This window comes from Genypterus blacodes, unplaced genomic scaffold (genome assembly GCF_046128005.1).
Source record: "Genypterus blacodes isolate CSIRO-AG114 ecotype Tasmania unplaced genomic scaffold, CSIRO-AGI_Gbla_v1 ptg000076l_1, whole genome shotgun sequence".
Classification (NCBI taxonomy): Eukaryota; Metazoa; Chordata; class Actinopteri; order Ophidiiformes; family Ophidiidae; genus Genypterus; species Genypterus blacodes.
Genome location: NW_027466885.1, coordinates 4,760,921 through 4,787,436, shown reverse-complemented (window position 1 = coordinate 4,787,436; position 26,516 = coordinate 4,760,921). Strand labels below are relative to the sequence as shown.

The 26,516-nt window shown below is 48.0% G+C and overlaps 1 protein-coding gene across 2 annotated transcripts in view; it reads right to left on the bottom strand.

The window, feature by feature from the left end:
• gli3 (GLI family zinc finger 3) overlaps positions 1–26,516 on the bottom strand; it is an 88,335-nt gene that overhangs the window by 4,206 nt on the left and 57,613 nt on the right. For both annotated transcript variants that reach the window (XM_076158313.1, XM_076158312.1), the window contains exons 5-14: positions 21,794–21,999; positions 17,960–18,121; positions 14,402–14,603; positions 12,610–12,829; positions 11,377–11,490; positions 9,896–10,036; positions 2,797–2,946; positions 2,433–2,597; positions 2,048–2,332; positions 696–1,089 (exon numbers count right to left, since the gene is read on the bottom strand). In XM_076158313.1, coding sequence (XP_076014428.1) covers positions 696–1,089; positions 2,048–2,332; positions 2,433–2,597; positions 2,797–2,946; positions 9,896–10,036; positions 11,377–11,490; positions 12,610–12,829; positions 14,402–14,603; positions 17,960–18,121; positions 21,794–21,999 — 2,039 coding nt within the window. The remainder of the gene's footprint in view (positions 1–695; positions 1,090–2,047; positions 2,333–2,432; positions 2,598–2,796; positions 2,947–9,895; positions 10,037–11,376; positions 11,491–12,609; positions 12,830–14,401; positions 14,604–17,959; positions 18,122–21,793; positions 22,000–26,516) is intronic.

Genomic DNA, 26,516 nt, shown 5'->3' with positions numbered 1-26,516 from the left:
GGAAGTGTAGAGAGATCCCACAGACAGATGTTGCCACGGACAACTGGCAGCGCTCGGCCATGAAACACAGTTACACGCTGTTGTGATTGATGTGATATACTGGCTCGATATGGTTTTGATAGCGTTTTTTTTCCAGCGGAACAGAGAATTTTAAGCGTTTGTTTTTGCCCCGCGAGCTTCAGCCAAGTTGGCGAGGCGTAAAGCGGGGTCATTCATCTCTCCACGTGGGATTTGTCTACATGTTTGAGGCGATGGTCTAATCCCGCGTACAGCTGCTTTTAATCTGTAAGAACGCCTGGCCTGAGAGTCGACCGCCGCTACGTGCAACTGTGAATATCAGAAGGTGGTGGAAGAGTTTTGGGGGGGACAAGCTCTTTGTAATCGCACGTCTGAAGCCTGATTGATGATGCTGTCAAGTCCAAACATCACGCCGTTCATACTTTTATAACTGCTGCTGATGCAAATTTTCGCGAGGTATTGATGGCGGGAACGAAGAGGAGCAGAGGTCGCCGGGATATTGATGAATGTGGGCACGGTATTAAATCAAACAACGCGCGTTCCTCGCAAATCCATCACTCATTTTACAGAGAGGAGTCCGGCACGTTCGCCCGGCGGCCCGTGGGAGCCCTGCTGATGGAATGTGGCGCATGTGTAGAGTTGTGTGTGTAAGGTGGCGTTTCCTGGGCGTAGCTTACCCTTCCCCAGGACGTTGGGCAGCGTGGAGCCTTTAGGGGGCGGCGTGGGGGACAGGGGCCCCAGCCTGGGCAGCGCTCCGTTCACCTGCTTCAGCCTCTCCATCTTGATGTGCTCCATCCAGCGCAGGGGCCGGCCGACGCACCGCCTCGCCTGCATGGTCAGCATGGCCGCCGTGGCCGTGGAGACCGTGGAGTCCATGATGGGGGCCGGCTCGCCCTCGCACTCCTCCTCCGCCTCGTCTTCGTTGTCCTCTTTCTCCCCGTCCTCCTCCAGCCCCTCCCCTGGCGAGCGTCCCGCGCTCACAGCAAGCTGGACTCCACTGCTGGGATAGGTGCTGACGGGGGACTGCTCACTGCTGCATGTAGACTGACCGCCAGGGCTTGGCTGAGACGTCTGACGGGGACGGAGAGCAGAGGGGGAGAGGAAATAAATAAATACGCAGATACGCGGATCGATCGTTTAGTTTCAGGGAACACAGAGTCATGCGTGACCAACGATGATAGAATGCGATGCTTTTGGATGATGCATTTCCTGGAACATCAGACAATGACAATTCATCAAACCCATGACGGGCCGCCTTCATCTCATGCTCCACAGACAGACAAACAACTTCAGACCTCACAGTTCTGCTCTCATGCAAATAGTAAATATAGCTACTACTTTTTCATAATCAAAATTTAACACTAATGTTCTCTGTTGCTTTTGCAGTTGAACAGATTTTTAGTTTTCTCGCGTTTTCTTCAGAAATTCCTTGCAAAAAGATGCATGTCATCGACTTTAAGTGTAGCTTTGGCGGCTCCAGTCCAGTAGGTGGCAGCATGTACTTGTTATTACCTCCTGCTACCATTAGATGTCAGTAACGAGACAAAGAACCCTGCCCAACTCAAGAATATAACTTAAATATAGACGACAATAAAGTGAGATTTGGTATGAATGTGAGATAAAAACGATCACGATGAGATCAAATCTGGATCATTCGGGGATGATGGAATGAGGAGAACCCGACGGTAACGGAGAGAAATGGAGGGATGACGGACAGACGGAACACTTTACAGACTCCTATCTCACCTGATTACCCACTGTCCTTAGAAAGGGAGGGAGTGAAATGCCGAAGCATTGGACAGAAGAAGACATTTTCTCATTAGAGGACGGAAACTGTTAGACGGTTACATCACGTAAAGGAATGTGGGTTAAGATGCGTTAGTTGTGTTATAATTCAGTCAATCAAACCTTATTCTTTTAAACAAAACACAACAAATAGAACATAAATACAAAAGAACTGACAAAAGGTAGTTGAGATAAGAGAGAACACGTCTTCAGTCATACAAAGCGTTCCAGAGTAAAGTCCTACCATGGGCTTCTCAGTCTTGATGGACTTGACCTGCAGACATTCGTCCTGTTTTGAGGTAGTATGGTTGTACTCCCTTTGGTCTGTGTAGCCGCCCAGTGAGCCCGGTGAGCGTCCCTGGCCGTTACCTCCGGGCTCCCGGGACTGAGGGGGCTGGCGCGGGTAGTCGCCGCGTTGCTTCTTGGTGACGTGCGCCTCCGGCCCGTGCACCGTCTTCACGTGCTTGCGTAAGGAGCTGGGGTCCGTGTAGCGTTTGGTGCAGCCCGGGATTTTACACACGTACGGTTTCTGAAACGAAGACGGGAGAAAGGCTCGGTTAGGAGATCGGAACGTGACGAGGCGAGGGGTGACAGAGCAAAGAATCGGAGCCTCAGTCATCTATCGTCACCTCGTTTGAGTGCGTGCGGTTCTGATGCTTGGCCCGGTCCGACGCGTTGGAGAAGGCCTTGTTGCAGCCTTCGTGTTCACACACGTACGGTTTCTCTCCGGTGTGGGAGCGCAAGTGAGTCTTCAGGTTTTCCAAACGTGAGTAGGCTTTGGCGCATCCTTCAAACTGCAGGAAGGGAAGGAAATGGAGGAAGAGGACGTCAGTCAGATGATGTCACAGTGACAAAGTTTATGTAGTGAAAGTGAATCATTCAGTCATGTTAACAGATCACAACTTAAATAAAAAGTGATACAAATGACACCCTCATTTATTTATAACTTGTATCACTTTAAGTCAAGCAAACATGACGTAATGACATCCTTACTGTGCACTTATGTGGTTTTTCCCCAGTATGCCTGCGCATGTGGACAACCAGCATGTACTGAGCTTTGAAGGGCTTCTGCTCCCGTGAACATTCCTCCCACCGACACACAAACTCCTTCTTCTCCCCGTGGATGTGGTCGTTGTTGATGTGCTGGAAGAGGAAATGGGAGAACGCTTATCATATATGAGAATTAAGGAAGGACCTCTGCATTCATTCATCCCCTTCGCTGCTTCTCTCCCTTCTCTCTCTCTCTCTCTCTCTCTCTCTCTCCCTCCTGACCTCATTCTGTTGAAACCTCCACAAAGAGGAATAAAGGCAGCCTTGTGAGCCTCGGTGTCCGATCTGAACGGGATTTTCAAATAAAACCCTGTCACTTCGCATCACGCCGGGGCCCTTGCCCCTCTGTGACAAGCGCTGACAGTTGTGCTGCCGTGGCAACTTTCAATCTGAGGCTTAAGAAGAAGAAGGAGGAGGAGGAGGAGGAGGGGGCGAAGGTGGGGCGGGAGGGGAGCGGAGGGGAGAAATCGGGGAGTTCAGTCGAGGCGGGAGCGGCGGCGCTACGAGGGCTTTACAACTCCAGCCGAGCATTACACTGTATCAGTGAGCGCCTTCCGCTCCTTCTGCTGTTCTCAGGAGCGGTAAGTGGTGGACGTTACAGAGGAATGAAGGAGGTGAGGAGGGAGCGAATCCCCCCATGGATGAAGTCAACATCTGGCCCCCTTTCAAAGACAACAGTGCGTGGTGGCCTCTGAGGTGCCTCTCTTAGAGCAATCTAGACCCCAGCGAGACAGACACAATATCCTGACCGGGGAGAAAAGCCGTATTATTACATTCCTGAGCGGCCGAGGGGAGTCTTTACCTTAGGGGGGAGAGAGAGAGAGAGAGAGAGGGGAAGAGGATAAACAGAGACTTGACTTGGAAGGCTCGTAAATGTCTGGGGAAACACTCGTTCTCTGAGCACTTACTCACAAGACCATTGATCTGTAACGACTGTACTGAGATAAGGGAGCAGAACCTCTGTATCTGTAGTAAGCAGTAGTGTGAGTGTGTGTGTGTGTGTGGAAGAGTTTCTGAAATCCACTGCCATGCACGTGAACAAAAATGTAATAATGGAAAAATGTAAAACTCCAGGTTTGTGTTTCCAGTTTGTGACTTTTTCACATTTCAGAGGGTGTTTTACCTCAGTGTGTTTGTCAGCAGCATAACTCAAAAAATAATTAATGGATTTTTATGGAATTTTACGGAGAGGTGAGTCTGGGGTTGAGGAACATTGTGATCAATTTTGAGGCAGATCCACATCGTAGTTTTGAAGTTATTACATGATTCTGAAGCCATAGACAACCATTCTGCTGCTGCTTGTCCTGTGTTAACACCAGGCTGCCACCAGATGGCAACAGAGATGAAGAAATTTATTTTTGGACAGGCATAACATTTTTTTTTCCGTATCTGCAGTAGCTACAGCGTTCAATCCAGAACAATTCCTCCATTTTTGATTATTGGTCTAATTTCAAATCTCCTAAACTCATCAAGATAGAGAGATAATAAAATAAAGTTGCTATGGTAGGTTTTCAAGTTCAAGGACAGCTAAGGTTTTAGCTGTCATGGCGACGTCCCTTGGATGTAAGAGGACGATTGCTCTAAACCACTCTGCCAGAAGAGGAGGAAGCGGCGCTCTTCGCTGGCCTCTGTATCGAAAAATGAGTCAGCAGCACTGTAACGGCAGTGTGTGTGTGTGTGTGACGGCGAAAGCAAAGACCGCGATTGACATTAATACATATCCACAAAGGACCTCCATTACTTTCACTTGACATTTTTTTAATTTTAAAGTGACAAAACAAGACTAATTCAGCTGGAAATGATTGGGGACTGGACGCACGTGGAAGTTAGTGAAGTTTCCTGAGATTGATCTTCTGCGTTCCTCACTCAGAGCCTCAGAAAAACTGACTTGTCCCCTCCCTCCCCCCCTTTTCCCTTTCTGTGAGGGAATCCCTGTGGCAAACGATCGGTCTGTTGTGAGCGGCGTTCAATATCCCCCGGCTGAGAGCGATGGGAGCGCGGCGGTGGCTGGAACAACATGAGTACACACACACACACACACACACACACACACAGAGCGAGATGGACACACACACACGCACACACAGAGCGAGAGCGAGAGAGATGGACACACACTCACACTCTTTTTTTTTTTTTTTGGCGAACAAATGAAGGAGGTCGTTGACGGATGTGATGCATGATGGTCCGAGCTGACAGGGAGGGGGACAGACGGCACGGGGAGAGGGGCCGCCGAGAAGCCTAATGGCGTGATCTAATGGCAATTCTTATTGAATCAATAATCTCCATGCTGAGCGGACAGGCGCCGTTGGCCGGCTAAATCGACAAACAGGTGCTGATAGCGGCGGCGCGGCAGGTTATTCATCTTCCCCCTGCCAGCTTATCGGCCAACAACTGTAAAAACGCCACCAAGATGGATTTAGGAGGGAGGCACACGACAGAGAGCGCAGGGAACACGGACACAGGGGACACTGGAGCCCTGTGTGTGTGTATGTGTGTGTTTGTGTGACGTATGAGAGGCCTACACACTCACACACTCACACAGGTGCAGGCTGGATTTTCCTGGTCCAAATTTGACTAAAACACACCATAAAATTCTTCTTGGTTTGGCGTCTTTACATGATGGATTAAATCCTTTACATCTGTGCTTCTCATCATGTCTTATGGCTTGAATATCAGAATTTTATTCCCACTTTTGTTCCACATTTGACGGGAATTATGGGAAATAAAATAAAAGACAGAATAAGTCAAGGAGAAGTTTGTGTTGGCAGATGGTTCCAAGACCTCGCCTGTACTCTGCAATGGATACCTACATCCTGTTAAAAGGAAACAAGAGGATGACATCAGCGCCCTGAAACCTAAATGTGCTGTAGTGTCACAATGTAAATAATACAAAACATAGGAGGTTTTGTAAATATAGGAGGCTTCTTAAATATGAGATCTCTCCTGACACAAAATCTACAGACCTGATTTAGCATTTTGTACCTTTTGAAGTTCTGTCTTGTGGAGAAAATTCACTGAATCTGTTTCCCCGGTGTTTGTTTCCGAGTCAGAAATCCAATCAACAGAAGGCAACACGGCCCCGACATACATGACTCTCACACACTGAACCCTATCGTTACCGCGCTGTTCCCCCACTTCAGTATCCGTCTCCACGTCTCCTTATCAAACCCTCTCCGGGACGCGGCGGCCGTGCATTAGAATGCGAGCTCGCATGAAAAGAGCGCCTGTTTACAAGGCAATTTCAGTAAGCTGTGGGACCCGCAACACCGTTTAGCTTTATCAAACGCAGCCTAATAAATCATATGCTCTTTTGTGATGTCAGTCGCTGAAGCGCTTTGTGCAAAGAAAGATGGGGGGGGGGGGTTGAAAAAGGCAAAGAACGGAAAGAGAAAGTAAAAGGGGAAAGATTGAGTGAGTGAGGGTGGGAGAGAGGGAGGGAGTAGGGGGTGAGAGAGTGAGGGAGTAGGGGGCAGGGAGCAGAAATTGGCATGTGTAATTCAGCACAGTCTTTTCATCTCAGAGTAAGATACTCTCTTCAGATAAGGAGCTTAATCCTCCTCCTGATCAAGAAAAATCTGCATTTTACCAATTAAAGGCCTCCGCTAGCAGCTAGAAGAGAGGAGGGGGGGCGGAGGAGGGGGGGGCTACAGCCCGAGCTGGCATTTATCTCCCTGCAACACCACGGAAGCCACACAGCGGGCGAGTGAACCAGCTCAACATCTAAGAACCAAGCACGTCACAGCGCCACCTATGCATTAAGACCCAGCGGGGGGGCCCATCAGCTGGGAGAGCACGCCCCCTACTTACGGCACTGTGGTTCAAACCAGGTGGCGAAAGGATGGTGGCGGACCTTTGCCTCCGAATTTCAGCGTATATCCTAATTTACAGTTACAGTATGTATCAACGAGCAATAAGAAGAAGAAGAAGAAGGTTGAGCGTAAGACCATATAAGGGAACTTTGGGAGTGTGGAATCGGCATTTCCGGAGGGACAAACCCGAGCGGAAAAAGGCCACTTCAAGCGAGACATTAAAGACGTCCTTATCTATAAAAGTGTTCGCTCCGAGGGGGAAAGGGGAGAAAATGAAAGAGAAAGAGAGAGAGAGAGAGAGTTTCATGCCCAAAAATGGAGAGCAAACACTGCGAGCGAGCAGGCAGGGAGGAGAGGTAGAGAGTTGAAATGTAAGAAATGAAATAAATGCTCTCAAACTCAAATTGACACCCGCCTGGCTGGTGCTGACTGTGTAGGCCCGATAAGTGAGCTAAATTGCGGAGATCTGATGTTTATCTTATCGGCGGCACCGCGAGCGCTTAAACGCGGATGATAAAGGAACGTGGTGGTGAGAGCACGTTTGAGAGTGTCAAAAAATAAGCATCAAGAGCGCGGCGGGAGCGCTTTGGAATGAGGTGGAACGCAACGAGGGTGGTGTGTGTGTGTGTGTGTGTGTGTGAAGGCTTAATTCTAAAATTAGGCCAACCACAGAAGAAGAAGGGGATATGTTAATCAACACAGCCACCACTTGAGTAACACTTCAAAAAGCCTTTTTATTTTTGTGTAAACGTAAATTGGTAAAAGTGATTTTGAGCGCGTTTTCGGATTACGTCAACAACCGGCCGTCCCCCGCCTTCTCTCTCCCCTCTGCCGAATACGAGGCGGTGCCAAGCAACAAGCTCGTTTTGCTGCAGTCACAAATGAACTTTTTTTGGGGGGTTTAATTGTTAAAATCCAAGGAGAAGCTGCTACTCCGTCTCTCCCCCCCCCCATCTCCGCCCCAAGCCATTTCAGAAGACAAGTGCAGGGGGAAGGGACGCCTCATTGTTTGGTTATATGGAAATCCCCCCCCAATCCCCACCCCAATCCCCCACACCCCCCAACCCATTCCCAGTGTGCGAGCAAGAGCCACTGTGGTCCAAATACTGTACTTATCCTATTACTGAGCGGGGGTGGGGGCGGGGAGAGATAAGAGCATTTTCTCTTCCGCCGTGCTGAATTATAGAGTTCTCTGCATATCTGCGTGTGCGTGGAAAATGAGAAAACAAAATAGAAAAAAGCAATATATCAAGAAAAAGAAGACAAAAAAGAGAGATGGGGGTGTGGAATGAGGAATATGGTGCGCAAGCTTTGTTCAGACTGCCACCTGGTGCGACCACAGCGACGTGAGCTCCTGCTAAGGAACCCGACCGCTACCACCACCACCCCCTCCACACCATCCTTAAACTCCTCCTGCACCCTGAAACGGGGGCAAGAAGTTGTCAAGATCCTCAACCTTTGAGCGGAGCCCTTCAAACACGGGAGGCAGCCCATTCCACGCTGACGATATCAATTATAGATAGAGGTTACCACCGCCGAGGAGGATTGCAATGTCAGACGGCAAACAGACAGCTGTGGAGAGCTCAGGATCTTTCTATCAGACGCGCGCGCGTGTGTGTGTGAGAGAGTGTGTGTGTGTGTGTGTGCTCCCAGCGTCCCTTGTTCGCAGTATCATTTGACGGTGTGTGTCAGTGGTACTCAGACCTTTTCCCTAAGTATCAGTACCATAAAGGGAAATGCTACTAAGATGTACTCGATGTGTGCAAAGTGCAAAGAGTGTTGAAGAAGAATGGTTTTGTGCGTGTTTTGTGTCAGTTGAAGAAAGAAAGAAGGAAAGAAATGGGCAAGGGAAGAGGGAAGCACAGAAGGAAAGAAAGAAGAGAAAACAGACGCATGGAAGAAGCAAAATCTAACATCTAAATCTGCACAGTAACTACTGGTGGTAGAGGACAAAACTAACTCCAAATTGTACTCTAACTGAGGCGTGGTGGGATGTGAACCATCCATCTCCAGACAGGAGGGTCACATCCCGGCTTGGCGAGGCTCAGTGCCAACACGGCGAATCATTTAGCGGCGTTGGGCTGCGAGACGTGTTCTCCGGCTTTTTGAGCCCATTACCGCCGTCCCTGGATCCAATCAGGAATCCGGCAGCAGCATCAGTCAAAGCCGCAGAATGCTGCTACACAAGCAGGCGGGGGGGTGAGGACATGACGGGGTGGAGCAGTGTAGCTTCAAGACCATGTTGGGGAAGAAAACATTGCAGGTGTGTGTGTGTGAGAGAGCTAAAACGGATGAGGTTTTGTGTGTTGTTTTTCTCCAAATATCTAGGATCTAGTTTAGGAGTGAAATAAAAAGTCCATACCTCAACCAAGGCCTAACAAGCCCAGAATAAAATATGGACTTGTTTAACTCTAAACTGGCATAAAGAGAACTGGCCTAACAAACGATAATATACAATATTCTCTGGATCGCTGTAACTAATGAAGGTCGTGTCTCACCCTTCCAAGTTTTGTCGCAATCACTTCGTAACTTTCGCGTCATCCTGCTACCGAACGTGAACACATAACCTCCTTTGGTTCCCTTAATATTCAGCATGTCTCCGACCATCTGGACCGGTGAGAATGAGCGTAATCTGCACTCTGATATCACGTTACAGGATTTCTGGTATTAAAATGCGGCAGCTGCTCGTCAACGCTGCCAGTGATGAAGCTCCACAAACGCTCAGATAAGCACAACTGGACTGAATTGGCAGCTTCACCCAGTATTTATGTTTTTGTTATTTACTATACGTCTCTCTGATTGGTCAACATTCAACATTCAATTATTTTCTTAATAATGAATGGCTGCTGATTTTCAAAATAAGTTTGTTTGACATAGCTGAGCTACTTTATATCACCGCACCATGAGTAAGCAGAAGTATTAGCTAGCTACAAATTAGCATCGCCGTTGTCACTGTCAATTGAATTTGGCAACATGGAAAGTGACAAAACTTCAACATCCCTGAAGACGTCTCATTCACTTTATCACATTTCACAATAAAGGAAATTTGAAATCTAACTATAAATAGGCCTCTGCTATGTAGCTAGCTAGCAAGCAAGGACAGAGTAACAGCGTTAGCTTGTAATTAGTAATAAATCCATTTACAATAAATCAACTGTGTGAAATTATTTATTCAAGTTGCGGTATATGAAGCTGGATCTGTCAGCGGATCTTGTGTCGCCCGTGTCACTCACATGTACTAGCTGCTCCTGCGTGTCAAACTCGCGGCAGCAGTTCTCCCAGTGGCAGTTGGTCTCGTACACCACCTCTGGCTCCTGCTTGCTCTCGTCCTTGTCCCCCTCCTCCTTTACTAGGGTCATCCCGTCTGGATGGTCCTGGGAAAACACAGCCAGAAGAAAAAAGTTTAAAACATACTTGAAAATAAATATAATTTGTTTGTTTATGTCTGAATGGTGGCTCTGGTCTGGTTTGCCGAGAGAGGCCTAGAGAGCAGAAACGCGAAGAGCTGGGGTTGATATACGACGGAGACCCGGGCGAATATTTCAGGAATCTAACCCCCGCTTCCTGCTGTAGGTCGCTCCATTAGCCCGGACATATTTCACTGTCACCGTTCCGGGGCTGAGTGGAGCGAGGTTGGCCCGGGCTAATGCAGCAGAGCCTGGGCTTCACCACACACACCTAAGGCTGCTACCTGGAGGAGGCAGCTGAATATTGACCCTAATACTGCTCTTCCTGCACACACACACACACAGACACACACACACTGCTGGCTTGCCTTGTTATCACATTTCACTTTCATTTTTCCACCCACTTAAAATTTTGATTAAACAAAAGCAAAAACAATTTCCTTCCAATGTCTGAAAGATCAATGAATTGTTTTGCTTGGGGGGAAACTGCGGCTGATAACAGCAGCGAGCTAAGCGGGAAGCAAACAAGACCAGAGCCAACAGACAAGCAGCTAAATGCAAACCGGGAGACTGCCTGTAGACTTTTCTGTAGCTTTAGCTCATTTAGCTAGGATCATAAAAGATGGCTTCTTATTCCGTCTCTGAAGGATCATTGTAGGAACGGACTGAGTAAAACGGTGAAGTGATTAAGGCTCTTTGGGTCAAGTCAAGTCAATTTTATTTGTATAGCCCGATATCACATACAGTGTCTCAAAGGGCTTTACAAACCCACAACATCAGGAAAATTCCCCGACCCCTCCCAAAGTTCTCTAGGAAGACGAGGAAAAACTCCCAAGTTGGGTGTTCTTTGTACATGAACTTTGGTTTCCTACTTCTGATACCTGCATCAATTGGTCCAAATATCAGTAGCATTATATTTTCCACACCTGTATTCCGACAAAAAGGCGAGAAGTACACAAGTCAGGAGCCAGTATGAGGGAATCACGTCACCTACCGCTGCGAAATGAACAAATCCGCGGAATACTCAAGGACTTTAGGACTACTTTTACATGCAAATTCTAGGAGGCCTGATTTTTCATTGTTTAGTCTTATGTCTCTCGTTCAATATCCTCAATTTCAGTAGTTCATGCAGTTAGATGTTTATCTGACATTAGTCCAAACCAAACCATCCGACCCACCCCGGCCTGGTGAGAGATCAAACACCCTCAGCTACTTCCGCTTCCCCACACTTGTTTGGACGGAAGAATCTGTTTTACAGGTAGAAGAGTAGATGCAATAATTGATCAAAGCATCTGGAGGATCTTCACCTGCACGCTCAGCGCTCCCGGGCTGGGCATCTCCTCCTCCGGCTTCAGTTTGGAGCGTTTGTGGTGCATGGGGTCTCCCGTGCTGCTCACGGCTGATTCGCTCGTTGGTTTGTTCTGCAGGGGAAAGAAATATTCAGTATTTAAATTTTGGATCAAGTTCAGCTTATAGTCTACAAGGGCTTTTTTTGTTTTATTGATGTTTATTTTGGCAAGCCACAGTATTAGCACTAACGCATGAGATCCTTATCTGTTCGTAATACTTTCCGTGTTTCGCTTAATCAACCAGAAAGAACAACTATGGATGAAGCGTAATTGTATTTCCAGGCAGTTTTTACAGAGCAAATGATAAACTGCGGCTCAGTGTATCACATTAGCGACCCTAATCATGGCAATTAAAACAAACCAATTGCAAAGTAACCAGTTGAGTGAAACACACACTGGATGACCGGACTTTGGCCCTGGCTTCAATTCAGCCCTGGGGAAATACTTGCTACATTCCAAACTCATGAGAATAAGAGGAGTAATATCAGGAAGAAATTCTGGAGAAAAGGAGAATGTTTTCCTGGCTTTCTTTTGTTTCTGCCCTCTTCGGTTTACTGTTTTACTCCTTACTTTACTATTATTACTCCATAATGCTGAGTTGCCGCCCTGTATGCATGTGCGAAATGTATTTGCTTATTTTACGTATTGAAACGAGAAATTCTGCTGCGGTCCCAAAGCAATATTCTGTCTATTCAGGGGAAGGAAAGGGCAATTTTGGAGTGCACAATTTGAACGGGGGCCTCATTCGCCGCAGCACAAATCCCAGGCAACGGGAACAGCGGGGAGGACCGGTAATAAACACAGAATATTTACTTCAAATGCGGGCCCGCACATAGAGTAAGGGCTGAGGAAGGAGAGAAAAAGCCCCTTTGGATCCATCCATCCATCCATGTCAATATTCCCTCTCTATATCCTCGTTCCCTCTCTTGTGATTAATGGCGTCAGCAGTGGGATTCTATGCTAACAAGCCCCTTGTTGTTTGCTGCAGGCGCGTTCCAGGCCGCGCTCGGCAGCCTAAAAACAAGAGACAACACAAGTAGGAGGGAAGTCCCAGGAGGTTGGTGCGTGGAGGGGGGGCCTGCCTGTACCACGTTAGCTCCCTCCGTTTCACAAGCAGACGTGGCTGGCATGCGCCGCCGCTATCTATTACCTGTGATGATGAATCGCACGGGCGTCTGCCGGCGCTCTCACCTGCAAGGAGTCGTTGGAGACGACCGAGCGCTCGCTAGCGCTCAGCCCGGACGGGGGAATGCCGGGGACGGGCCTCTGGGTGGCGAAGGCGGGCGTGGGGTGGATGAGGGGCGGACTGTGGCCGAAGGCGGAGCCCACGAGGCCCGGCTGTCGCCCCATCAGCTGCTGGTGCATGTGCAGAGCCACCGGGGTCGGAGGGTAGGCGAAGCTCAATGCCGGGCTGGGAGGAAGAGGAGGGAAGGAGGCTGAGCAGATGTATGGGGCGCAAGACATAAATCACAATACTGGAAAACAACTTTACTGTGTGCTAAAGCATCAGTTGCAGTGGCGATGAGGCAACAGAGGGGAAAGACAGTGAATAAATGGATTGTTCTGGATGGTGCCGCATCCCTGAGGACAATCTGACAGGAGACAGTGTGGTAATGCTGGAACTGCAGGGCTGCCGGCAAATCCCTGCCAATGAATGTTCGGCTTGTTAACACAGAGTGAATTATCATGTGTTCTGTGTAAGGTAGTATGTCATTCTTCCACTGGGCAAATGATACAGATGATAAATAATCTGCAGCGTCTCGCCTAGCAAATAAAGCGGAAGGCGTTTTCTAGTTGCTCGCTCGTCTGTTTACCCTCAACCTGAGCTTACTTAGTTGATTCTGTGGTGTGAACTAAAAAACCCACAAAGCCGCCCAACCTCCTCCGGGGTGTCCATAACCACAGGTAAACCACCAGACAAACACAGATCTGTGTATAGCCCCCCTCCCCCCCATTCATCCTGCGGCCTGACGCTTTGCTCTCGCTGCGACCCATATGTCTGCTGATCTTATTACGAGCCGAGTGGAAATCAATGGGCTGAGACGCATTTGGGGGCCCATCCGCTTGTCATATCACTCATCAGTCTGCTGGCCCCGGCTATTCGGGTCCTGTCACTACCGCAGTGGCCGAGCGCCCCGGCGTGATTGATCGGGCTCTCCCAGCAGATCGCTGATCAATGGCCGTGGGTGGGGCGATGGATCTTTCCTTTTCCTTCCCTCTCGGTTTCTTTCGTTTCCCTCGCTCACCTCCGATACCGGGAGCCTGATGTATGTAATGTTTCCGCAAGGTGAGGCCGGATGACTGACACCCGCCGCCGGGGAGGCAGGGCGACCGGCTGGCTGGGAGATCATCACACACACACACTCAAGGGGGTTTGACGTGGATGACACACACTCAAACATACGTTCACTCTCAGTTTGTCCACCACACATCCACTTTCTCTTTCCTGCACATGCAGATAAGTGCTTAACACACAGATCGGACTTCAGCTGGTATCTGAGTGATATTATGGAACAATCCAATGACAGCCTATTGGAACAAGCGCTACATACGAGAAATACCAATGAATTTGCAGAATTGTCCTGTTATTTGGTTTACAGCTGGACTTTGTGATCACCTGGAGTTCTTGGCTGAGGTAGACGTTTGGAACGACATGCAAAAAATGCCTTTTTTGCAATTTTACATTAAAAATTTGTCTGAAAATTAAGCAATTTTAGGTTCAGAAAGCTACAGCAGTTCCAAACTGGTGGTAATCTGGTGTTACTACAGGACAAGCAGTCAGAATGGTTGTCTATGGCCAAAAAATTATGTTTGGTAATTTGGTAATACCTTTAAAAGTATGGTCCGGATCCACATCAGAACCTATTTCTTGGCCAACCACCCACCTTTCCACAAAGCCCACAAAATATCACCCATAACATAACCATAAAGCTCTTGGATCTTGAAACTTTAAACATGCAGGACCAAATACTCTCGTCCGTACCTGATGGCGCCGGCCGAGAGGTGACCGTAGGAGCCGCTGGTGGACGAGCTGGAGCGAGAGTTATTGAGCATGGTGACGAGGGAGTTGGGCGAGGTGCGAATCATGGTCTGCAGGTCGAAGCTGTGCTCGGAGAGGGGAGAGATGGGGAGAGGGCGCTTCCTGCTGGGCCGCGAGGGCAGCCGCGGACTAGGGAAACGGGAGTCTGAGGGGAGAAGGAGCAGGTCCAGGCATTAAATACAGTTCGGAAAGCTGCGATAACAAGATTTCCTGAGAAAGGGAACAAAGAAAACATTTCCAAAATAAAGGCAGATATTGGTGGAACTATGATCCTTTTGAAATGGTGGCGGAGGAGTAATTAGTTTTCTCAAGATAACAATTTTAGTTAGAGTATGAGTACTGTATTGCCTAAATGCCGTAAAAAAATGAGTGAAGCAGCTCATGGTTTGCACCCAATTTTCCTGTTTGCCTGTATCCAAACTCTAACCTAATGTAACCCTAACAGATGACATTTTTGTCAATCATCGGACAAAAGGCTCGTCTGAGTGAGTGTTCGGCTGTCAGTTGATGCACTGCTTGCATTTCATCCAGGAGAAAACAAGCCTTTCATTCTGTAGGAACGCTCCGGCTGTGTATGGTAATATTTAATCAAGTCCAATTTGACTCGTTATTCAAATGCAATCAGTGTTGACTGGAAATACTAAAAGGGTTTGAAAAGGTAAAAGGCAGAAACGGCACAGGCATTCTCTCCGCACATACAATGAGCCACGGGTACAGATTAAAACATGACTTTTGTTGTCTTTTCACATGGAGATGTCACAAACAAGACAGCGGAAAAACAGAAGGCGAAGGAAGGAGGAGAAGAAAGCGCTGAGGGGATGTCGTGCTTTGTGCATGAACTGACACAATGACTTTGTGACTCAAGACTTGGAAATAAAACATTTTGAGTTATTTCATAAAGGCAAACAAAACCAGCTTACACAGGCCCGATAACCCCCCTCCATATTTACAGCCCCCACAATCCATCCATCTCCCAAACGTAAATGCTCCATCTCGCGTCTGACACATCCAACGATTACAGAGCGCTCCATTCACATGGTAATCAGCGCGCGTGTGAGCACACACACACGTGCGTGTGTGCGCTCGTATGTGGCAGTGGTGGCGGCAGCAGGGTTCCTGCACACACAGGCCTGAGTTCCTGCTGCAGCATAAAGCCATATGCAAAGGAACACTCCCTTTACATTGTCAAACATATGGAAAATCTGCCTTTTTGTTAGCAAAGGGGTTAGTGGGAGGGACGAACACACACACACACACGATCGATACATATGCAACAAATTGTGTTGTAATTTATGTCACATTCCTCGACATGTCTGTTCCTTCATCATTTCTCATCACAAATCAAACCGAGCATTTATACCTTCACAAATATTTTCTTTTAGTTCATGATGTTTTTGAAATAAAATATGTACTTTGACTCCACTACTTTAGTCAAAACTGCAGTATTCAGGTCCCTGTTGTAAAATAGTTTTGGCATTAAGTCATATTATTTCAAACAAAAAGTCCTACATTTTTAAAAGAATAGAGTCATAATATTCCAAGAATATGGGTGAATGTGAGAATAAAGTCAAAAAGTCAGAGCAGAAGATTAGAAGAGCTCATCTTCTACACATTACGTTTGAGTGAAGTGATGTGGAGCTATTCAATTAAAAACAAAGAGAATACTTTGACGATGACTTTTACTGAAGAATTTTATCTAAGGGGCAGATTTAACTTAAACTTAAAGTGTTTTTTAAATGAGTTATCTGTACTTTTACTTGGACTTGCTTCATCCAGGGGCTCTTACATTACCCGGTTGCATCCAGGTGAGAGTGAGGGACAGCCTCCACTTGAGGTGAATTAGGAAGGGGGGTGTGGTGTTTAGGTGACGGGAGGGCGCAGCGTCCCCGCCACTGCAAAGCCCCATGGGAGTGGTGTTTATTAATGCACGGCCCAAATGATAAATCGGCCTGGCGGGGAGAGAGAGAGAGGAGCGTCCCGGCTCGTAGCGAGACTGTCCCTCTAATTTCCCCTTGATTTATGGACGGCACGGCTGCTCACACGCCGCGCCATTAATTCTGGCCGCCGCTGAGGGTTCAGACAGGCTGGACGGACGGCGTTGGAAATAAAAAGCTGCTTCCAAAACTGGGCTTGAACCCTGAATGACACATAAGAGGGGAGGATCAAAATCCTCAAAATGTGTGTAATTGCCAATTGTGAAGATTGTGTCACTATTTGTTTATGTCACTATGGGTGTTAATTAGATCTAATTAAGCCTAATCAATAAATACAATTAACCAGGTTGTTGTTTTTTAACGTGAAGCCTGAATTTCAGCATTCAAAACGAGGTGTAGACGTTATTAAGAGTGAGCCCATTAATTAAGAAAACCCTATAATGTCACTGTAGAGGAAAAACAGCCAGGAAATTAAAAACGCAGGAATAAAGACCGCAAATACAGAATTTGCCGTCGTGATCTGTGAGCGTTGAGGCACTAATTAGGTGGTAAGGAGGCAGACAATAGCCCATTAAAGCACAAATAGGCAGGACAGGCTCATTGTTTCATTCGGCCGCCTCTCTGAGAAGGTAATTACACTGATGTGATGTAGACTAAAATAGCCGCCGTAACGTGGTCGCCCGTGTTATCAGCCAGAACCTCTCCAAAGACTCAAAAAAAAATCCCACAAAGCTTTAAAGTGTTAATTTTCCCCGTGAACGTGGAACACACATTGTTGAAACGTGATGAGTTATTACTGGCAATGATCACGGGCGATTTTGAAAGTGAAGAGCCCTCGCATCTTCACTTAAATTTGGCCCTAATTGTTTTGTTTCAGTCTATTAATCTTAAAATGTGACACAGAAGAAAGGATTCTGCCCGTGATGAATGGCGGGACATTCCAATTCCCACTTAATAGCAATTAATTTTCTGATACCCGCACAAGTTTGGCTAGTTTTAATTAGTTTGTTCTGAGGAATAGGGGGAACTTCACCCCGGATTTCCATGAAAGCGGCGTCTGCCTGACTAAATACATTCCCATCAAAGCGAGCGGGGTGAGCCTGTCCGACCTTTCTAAGATTCACTGTGCGTTTAATTTCCTATTTACACTTTAAAATAACTCATTAGCATAAGTCCTCTGCACACATTCCCCGCGCCCAACACATTAAGACAATAGCTCATTTAAATCATGTCACGGTAAAGTTGTGGCTCCCTCCTCGCCGTGGTCGGGCTATATATAGAGCCTGCTGGGTGGATTGTGAAAGTGCATTTTAGTACCTGGGTGAAGAGTTGAATTCCCACCGGGGCCACCCATGCTAAAATGTACAGCGTGCACTCATATCACTTCTTAAGGTGCAATAAATCTAAAAAGGAATTTGCGTGAATAGAAGAACCATACGTGTCCGATCTCCTTCATAAATCTGCATTTTTTGGCCTTATCAAGCAGTATCACAGGAAGCCTTCTGAGGGCCTGTAGCTCCTCTCTGAGATGAAGAAGAAGAGCGTGAGATTAGGGGACTGGACTTACTCTCCATGGCCTGCAGGTACTCCATGTGCAGGGCGCTGGCACTGGTGGCGCCGGCTGTGGACGCCACGGAGGGGAGCAGGTCTGTGGCGTAAGGGCTCCTGTGACCCGCCAGCAGGGCCATCTGGTGGTAGTACTCCGCCGTGGTCAGACCTGTGTGAGGGGCTTTGGGGGGGGAGAGAGGGGAGGGGACAAGGTGTGACTTAGCCATCTTTACGTCCAAAGGAAAAGGTGGTTTTTCGGGTCAGAGGTCAGAGGACACAACGGAGAACACATTCTTTCTGTTCCATGGAGCTCTGTGGTTGCAGTGAAGGCAACGTATCGCCCCAAAATGTTTAATCTTCAAAAAAGCAGCATAAGTGACCTAGTGTGTCACTAGTGTAATTCCACATAATATTACTTAAACTATTCACTTGAATTTGATTGGAAACCTTTTTTAGAAATATAGCAAATGGTGAAGAACCCAGGAGGAGAAAGAACAAAGAGAATGCAGAGAAGAAAAGCAGGAGGGAGCATCTGAAGAAGTGAGACAATAGGAGGCCCAGGGGTACCAAAGGAAAAGGAGAGGGAGAGAAGAGGTAGTGGGGGAAAACAAGAATTAGGCAGGGAGAAAGCAAACGCACCTGCACTGCATTATGGGCCAGCGTTCATTTACATTAGACGATAATCAGCTCAGCAGAACAGTAATGAGCACATTAGCAACACCATCAAGTTAAGCAAAACAGCTGCACGGGGAGCATCACCTGAAGTGGAGGCCCTCGCTGGGGATTAGAGGGTTCACGCTCACACACCACAGCCAGCTGATGGATGCGCCCGTGCCACGCGCCGCATAACTCAGCGCCTCACAACTCAGCGCCTCACAATACGATTCTTAAACTGTCCTTTCTCTCCTTCTTAACGTTCCTTGATCACTTGGAAGGTATTCATCAGTGCGTACGTGTGTGTCTGTGTGAGTGTGTGTGTGTGTGGGCTGACGCATGGGTTTGCCAGAGATGATGCTCGTCTGTTGTGTGCATCAAGGCTGCGGCATGCAGATACGCAATCTTCTGTTCAACTCCAAAAGGAAAACAAAAGGCCCAAATCTGCCCAGATAGATCTGCATGCATAAACAAATAAACAATTCAGCATCCACTCACACACACACTCATCTTTTCTTAGTCATTCCTTAGTTACAGAGCAGTGTAAGTCTTTGAACCGTCGCCTAAAAATAAACATCTGGTGGTGGGCTTCCTTATGCAAATGTCGTATGAGAGGAAGAGAGGAAAACTGCGGTTTTGGATGCAAATATGGAATTGGTTTCAGACCCACAGAGCGCTGCGGCTAATTCCTGTTTTCCCCCCAAAACCAAGAGAAAAAGGGGAAATAAATAAAGAAACGCTGCATGAAAGGATTTCCTCTTAAGGCGGGCCTGTGTGCTGCCAATATGCATCCATGATTGGTTGAATGAATGTAAGAAAAAAAAATCAAAATTAATTCGATCTGGGTATTATGTCTTAAGTGGAGGGGTGGAGTTGGGGGGGGGGGGTTGATTCTTAATTGTCTCCACTGTTTCGCTTTAGCTTTGCGTTTGCATTCAGCCACAATGCGCCTTATTCTCTATCCAAAGGGGGCGGGGGGGCGAGTTTCTAAATCAGAATACGCTGGCATCCCAGTGCCATCCTAAGGGCAAAGAGGGTGGGGTGGGGAGTGGGGAGTGGGGGGCTGTCGATGTGGCAGAAAGGACCCTCGGGACTGTGAACCGCCGGGTGCTCCTTCAGCACAACAATAGGATGGCGGGTGAGACTCTACCTCTGAACCCCTGAACCCCGCCTTACATATGAGAGAGAGAGAGAGAGAGAGGGAGAAAGTGAGGGAGGGATGTTGTGTGGGGGGGCAAAGCAAGCTCTGAAAGCAAATGTGTGGCAAGAAAGAGGGTGGCACTAAATCCCACCCACTTTAAATCTCCGCCGGATTCTGTTAATTAATTCATCATTATTCAAATGTACTTTTGCATTAAGAAAACCTTTGCATATTGAAGAAGGAGCCTCCCTGTAAGCGTGCTGATATACTAACAACACAAAAGCTGATGGGTTAATTAATCGGCGGATTGATTAAAGGAGTAATTAAGCGCCTCCATTCACACTGAAAACAGCGTCGCGTGGTAGGTGAGAGGAACTATTTTGGTTCTAACGCAGGCTCAGGCTGGCGTGCGTAGTGTTGTGGTAACGGAAAATTGGAGGGTAGTGATTTTCAGCTGGGCGCGTTTCCTGTCTGCAAAGTGCAGTGTTGGAGTGGAGCCTCTTGTTCTTCGCTTAGACGTGGCTCTTAACAGACCGCGATGACATGAGGTCAAGTGCGGCGGTGTGGAAGACACCCCCCCCGCTATCCGCTGTCTCAGAAATGCACTTGGGTCGCGAGGTGCGGAGATGAAGAGGGTGAAGAGGGTGAAGGCGCCGCGAGCAGGAGGGAGGACATGAGGGCCATGAGAGCTCCTCAGGCCTTTCACTGTCTTTAAGGTGAACTTTGATTTCATGACAGCGTATGCAGGCCATAGGGTCCATGGGTACAAATCATGTTATACATTATCACTTGTATCTTTAAATCTATTTTAAATGGTGACGAACACGACAGTATACACCTAGCAGTTTCTCATGCTGCATTCAGGCGGCATGTGGAAATCCGTAAATATGAAACAAACAACTTCAAAATTGAACAAACAGCAACCTCAGACGCATTTAAAAAACTCTAAATAAACCTGAAAAAAAGCAACATCCTGGAGTGTTTTTCTTCTTCTTCTATCTTTTTCTGTATCAAAAAGCAGTGTGATGATCTTCTGCACCTTTGTGTTTGCACTATCAGGTTTTGGCTGATTCTTTCAACAAGCGCCTGAACGCAGCATCAGTGACCAGCCTCTGCAGCAATCAGCTTTGATCACAGACACCTGCTGACCTTTAACCTCACCTGCGGGCAATTTGCAATCACACCTACACAGCATAAATATACCTGGACTGCAGTCAGGCTCTGTTTGCTCTTGTGTTTTGAGGAGCTTGCTGAAATTTTGATTTATTTAATGTCGTGTTCATTTTGTGAAGCTTTAAAATGTGACAAAATGTTATCAACCACAACTTGATGAACGAGCTGACTTCTCTTATTTTTATGATATTGATTAACCCCCCTGTTTCTTTCACTAATTGACCTCCAGTCTTTCACACTGATTCTGGGGAAACCTTCCAGTCTGGCCATTTTAATTGATTTCCCAGCCGACATCTGCCTCCAGAGCTCCAGAAACAAACACTCTCAGTAGGATACCATAGAAACTGACCCCCCCCCGCCCCAACCCTGAACTTGAATTTGACCCTCCCTCACTGTGAGCGGTGCAACTGCATGTGACCGTGCCGCTCGCTGATGCGTCCTCCAGAGGTCTCTGACATAACTCACAGATCAAAAGGATTAACCTCCTTCCGACCTGTGCCCCCCCCCCCCCTCCACCCCATCCCCCTCCCCCAAACGCTCAGATCCTCTCGCACTCATAACGCTCTCCTCCGCTTACTCAGATAACATCTTGCCAACCGTGGGCTCTTAATAGAGATGGATCTGGTTTCTCTGGCTTTTCACCTGACCTCCTGATCTCAAACAGGAATTAAACTGATACGGAGGATGAACGATCGATTCAGCGATCAGAGTCCTCACTAATCAATGATTATTTTTAAAGCTCTACCGAGGCCTCATTGCCTGTTTCTGCTCCGTTTGGGGATAATGAATGTGGCAAGTCTCTCTACTTAGTGGGGCATTCGTGTGCGTGTGTGTATTCATAACATGCGTGCTTTCGCGTGTCAGTGTGTGTTTGGCTTTATTCACCATCTGCAGGGCTGAGGCCCCGGGTGGCTGAGAGCACAGAGATAGAGGGGCTGCTGTGGAGCGAGCGGATGTAGTCCATGTAGGGGTTGATATAGGGGTGCGGCGGGTGAAAGGGTGACTCCGCCCCCACAGAGGGGTTCCGCTGGGGCGAGATCCGGATGAGGGAGATGTCGGAGAAAGCTGGACTGCTCGCCAATCCGGGAGGCCTGCAGAGAAACACAGAGCAAAAAAAACATCAATGAATGTCAGAGTCAACAAGTGGAGACGGAACATCTCTCACTTTACTGTATTTACATCAAAATACATCATGTCATGGTCCAAATAACGCTGCGTTCAAGTTTGGCTAAATTTACAACTTGAAAACAGCCGCAGCAGTCATACTTCCAAGTCGTAAACTCGCTGCATGAGTTTAGCAGCTGCGACGTATAACTTGACCTTTTCACCTTTTGGGGCTGGGAGAAAATGGCGTCCACAGTCAGACCGAGATATGATCATAGCCGGCGTGTACAGCCAACAGATTTAAATGTCTCTGAAATTCAGAACCTTTATCACCGCTGTGGGTGGACTGGCAGTGGCGCGGCCAGACAAATGGACTCTGCTCCCTACACAGACATTTCCTGCGATCAAAGGCAGCCTTCACCACCGTGTCTGAATCAGAGGGAGACGTTGAACCGTGCTCAGAACCAGAGGAGCAATGACACACCGGTTCACTCTGATGCAGCCTGCACGACCAATATGAGCACTAAACACAATCCCGCCGCCCTCTCCATCAAAATCCCTCCGTGTCAATCGTCTGAGGTTCAAAATGAAGTTGAGAACAATTGCGAAAACTTCTCAGGAGCCGAGTGTGAGATGAACTAATTTGTCTCCCTTCTTATAATTGGCTAGGAGGGCTCGGGAACTTCATAATGATGGCCTTCACCACAAAGGCCTTCCCCCGAGGACGTGGAGAAATCCACATATCAGCCAGACATTAACAGGCTAAAAGATTAGGCTGAATTAGCCCCTCCACTCCTATGTGCTTCCCCCAGCGGACCAGTCTACTGTGACAAAAGACCCCAGGAGAAGGGAAGGATGAGCAGTGGAGGGAGGGAGAGAGCGAGGAGGGTTCACAGGAATGGGTTTGGCCGAGAGATGGATAGAAGGGAGAGCGAAAGTAGAGACCCGGGCCGTAGTTTGTCTCTCGGTGACCTTGAGCAAGGCCAAGGGAGCGGAACAGTCCAATTACGACCTCCGCCCCGTCTCCTGATCCCTGGCTGGCCCCTCGGCCCCTCCACTTCACAGCCCCCTTAATGAAAGATCTCAGGCCAGCGCCAATAATGAGCCCTGAGCACTGAGGAGCGGAAACGACACACACACACACAAAGAAACACGCTCACACTGATTTAACGTGCTCATACACACACACACACACACACAAACTTTGTCGTCTCTAATTAGCCCAGAGGGGTTCTGGGCTGATTTTAAAGGCCTCCATCATGTTTTCTTGCAGCGCGTGACAACTTCAGTGATGACGAAGCAGGAAAAAGACAACAGCAGCCATCATTCTCTCAAGAGGGGAACTCCTTGTTGGCACGACAACAGAGAGAATTTCTGCAAAAAGCTCGTCTGTCGAGGTTCAAAGTGTGTGAAGTGTGTGTGTGTGTATGTGTGTGATAGGTCAGGCAATGTTCTGGTGGTCTGACTCCATTTGATTTGTGCACTTCTGCACGTCTCCCATCAGATTAACCCATGGAAGTATATTTTACTTCCTCAACACACTGGGTTAGTTCAAACAGGTGTGTGTGTTTGTTTGTGTGTGTGTTATGTTTGTGTTCGCGATAAGCTAGGCTTTCGCCCACACGCCACCATTGCACGCATCGTTTGCACAGATCAACACAGCTGCAGTCTGACGCTAGCTTTGATGACGCTTGGTCAACCATGCATAAAACACACCTTCATGCTCCCGCACACACTCACACACTCACACACTGATGTGACTGATATACCCAAAAATGTCTTATGTGATTATGACAGAAAGAACAGGGAGAACCGGACCTGCTAGTCGGCCAAGGATGAGCAGAAAGTAGATTTCTTAACCTTTGGTTTTTGACACTTCACAACGTTACTGTCATTGTTGTAATAAAGAATTACTCGTGAGATCTTTTGAGCTATTACTCCCAAACAGACAACATCAAGTAATTTTGGGTCTCCTGGGCAACAAAACTCCTCAATATAAAAGACGAAAATGCTTGTAAGTAGGTGAGGACTTAGACTAGGACTGACGCAACATTTCTTTCTTCTTTTGAATTTTAATGTCCATGAAACCATATAAGGGACAAACACGTCTGCGTCCCTAGAATGGCTCCATGGGACAGAGATGTCTTCGATAAGGACCTCAGATTTAAGACATTAGGACCCAGGAGGAAAGGCAGAGGAATTTCATTACTTTTCCCTTGTCTGGCCCTGTGCATGCCGGCATGAGGAGAGCCAGACACCCACTCAGGCTGCCATGACACTGATTAACCCTGTCAGGCGTTGGCTGTGTCTCACTACGCTGACCCTGGCTAAATGCCTCTGCTCGCCTTGTTTTTCCAATTAATTTGGCGAATAAGAACACAGCCCTCCTGGCCGCCAGGAGGACGACAGGGGGGGAGGAAGAGGACAAAACAAAAAGGAGAGCGAGAGGCGGATAAGCGTAAACGGCACGTGGTGATTGGTGGGAAGGCAGGAAATGGGGAGGGAGAAGTCGGCACGAGAGGAGGTGAAAAGGATGGAGGGAAAAGTTGGAGAAGGGGGGGAAAGGACAAAGGTGTAGAGAGGGAGACAGAGAGAGGGAGGGCTGGCAAATGGAGGGAAGACGGTTGGAGAATGAACAGTAGTCAAGAGGAGGAGGAGGAGGAGGGCGTACGTGAAGATACGGACTATGAATTGCGAGGGAAGGGCGGACAGAGAAGAGTTAGAGAGAGGGGCGGAGGGGCTGAGTCAGAGAAGGAGGGGGGACAAAGAGGTCTCCGGGGGTGCAGAGCCAGGTGTGAGGGGATTTGGGGAGGACAGGGGCGAGATGGATGGCACGGAGGAGTGCAGCGTGTCCGTGTACATGTGAGCTAAGGAGAAAAAGAGCGAGCGAGCGAGCGAGAGAGAGAGCAAGCGGGCCTGTCCTCTGTTTTTAGTCGCTCTCCCTCTCCTGTGACTCGATCGCCTTAGCATCTGCCAGTATGCATTAATCAACATGACGAACGGAAGTAATCTGACAACGTGCAGCGCTGGTGCATGAATCTTCACCCTGTGTGTGTGTGTGTGTGTGTGTGCATACGTCTTAGTTACACCTGATTTTTAAGATTTACATCAAAGCTGTACCGCAGGGTTTGCAGGCTGCTCTGCCTTAGTGGGGTCATGGTATGCAGAAAAAAAAACTTTCCCCTCCCATCCTCCTCCTCCTCCATGACTTTCCTCCGCAGGTTTATAATTCCTATTATCCGTCAAAGGAGGGCACGAGCGCAGCCTGTGCTCCCGACATATGGAAGCCATTTCCTCTCACGTGGCCTCGCTTAAACCAGCCAGTGCCTCTTTAAAGACGCTGCATGTTTACACGGGGGCGGTCTGCGGATTTTAAACTGTCGTCCTACTTCGCTGGACGAATATACACACTTTTGTGCACTCTGAACCTTTTGAGGTTTCGTGCAAGGGTGTGTGTGTGTGTCCACGCACACTGGGCCTGGGAGCGAGGTTATATCAACACTAATAAGAAACAGCATATTTTGCGGGAGAGTGCTGCAGGCGTAACACAGTTTGTGGCAAAGGTTGATGACTTCACCAGCAACACGAGGTGTCATGGCCGTGCAGCAGTCAGAGCTGGTGATGTTGACATAATGTCCTGTTAAAACAGGAAGTGAGCCTTGAGAAATGCATTCAAGTTGTGCTCAAAATACGAAATAACACAAGCTAAAGTTCTTCATGTGTACACAGGAACAGGAAGTACAGTAGACTTTATCCATAGATCAAAAACTGGAACATTCAAAGGGAAGATTGTTTCTAGATCTATCAGGCAAATGCTGAGACTGAGAACAAAAGGGAAACAAAAAACCTCCTCCTCCTCTGGGTAAGGACAGTAACTAGCCCCCACGCCCCCAAGTTATGCCATTTATCTCAAAGAACCTGAAAGTCCCCTTAATGAACAAGTTCTTGTTTTTTCCTGGCTATAAAGGAATGTACAGGACTTTGGTGTTTTCGTATACAAAAAATAAGAAGAAGCAGAAGAATTCAAGGCGCCGGTTGAAGCCAAAGTGTTTCTCTTCCTGACACGTTTAGGCCTGGAGGCCACGAGGGGCTGAGTGATGTGGGAACTCTTGATTTTTGGAGGGAACTTGGATCAGTCAGGTGCCAAGGCCTCCTCTCCTGGTCCAGACTGACAGCATCACACGCCCATCACCCCTTCAATCTCACCACCTCATAGAACACTGCCCCCCCCCCATCCCCCTTCCAACCCACCCAGCCACAGTGCAAGACTGCCACCACTCTGAAAGCCTAAACCAGAGCGGAGGAAGAGAGTCGAGGCTCCTGACAGCGGAAACAGAAGCACTTTAAAGCTCCAAACCCTTTCACCGAGATCAAAGGGCCACAGGAACAGAGCCAGCTGAGACCCGGGGAGAGGGAGAGGGAGGGCGAGAGTCAAGAGAGGGAGGACGAGGGAGGGAGGGAGGAAGAAGGAGGGAGAGGAGGGGGGTGGAGAGAGAGGGGAAGA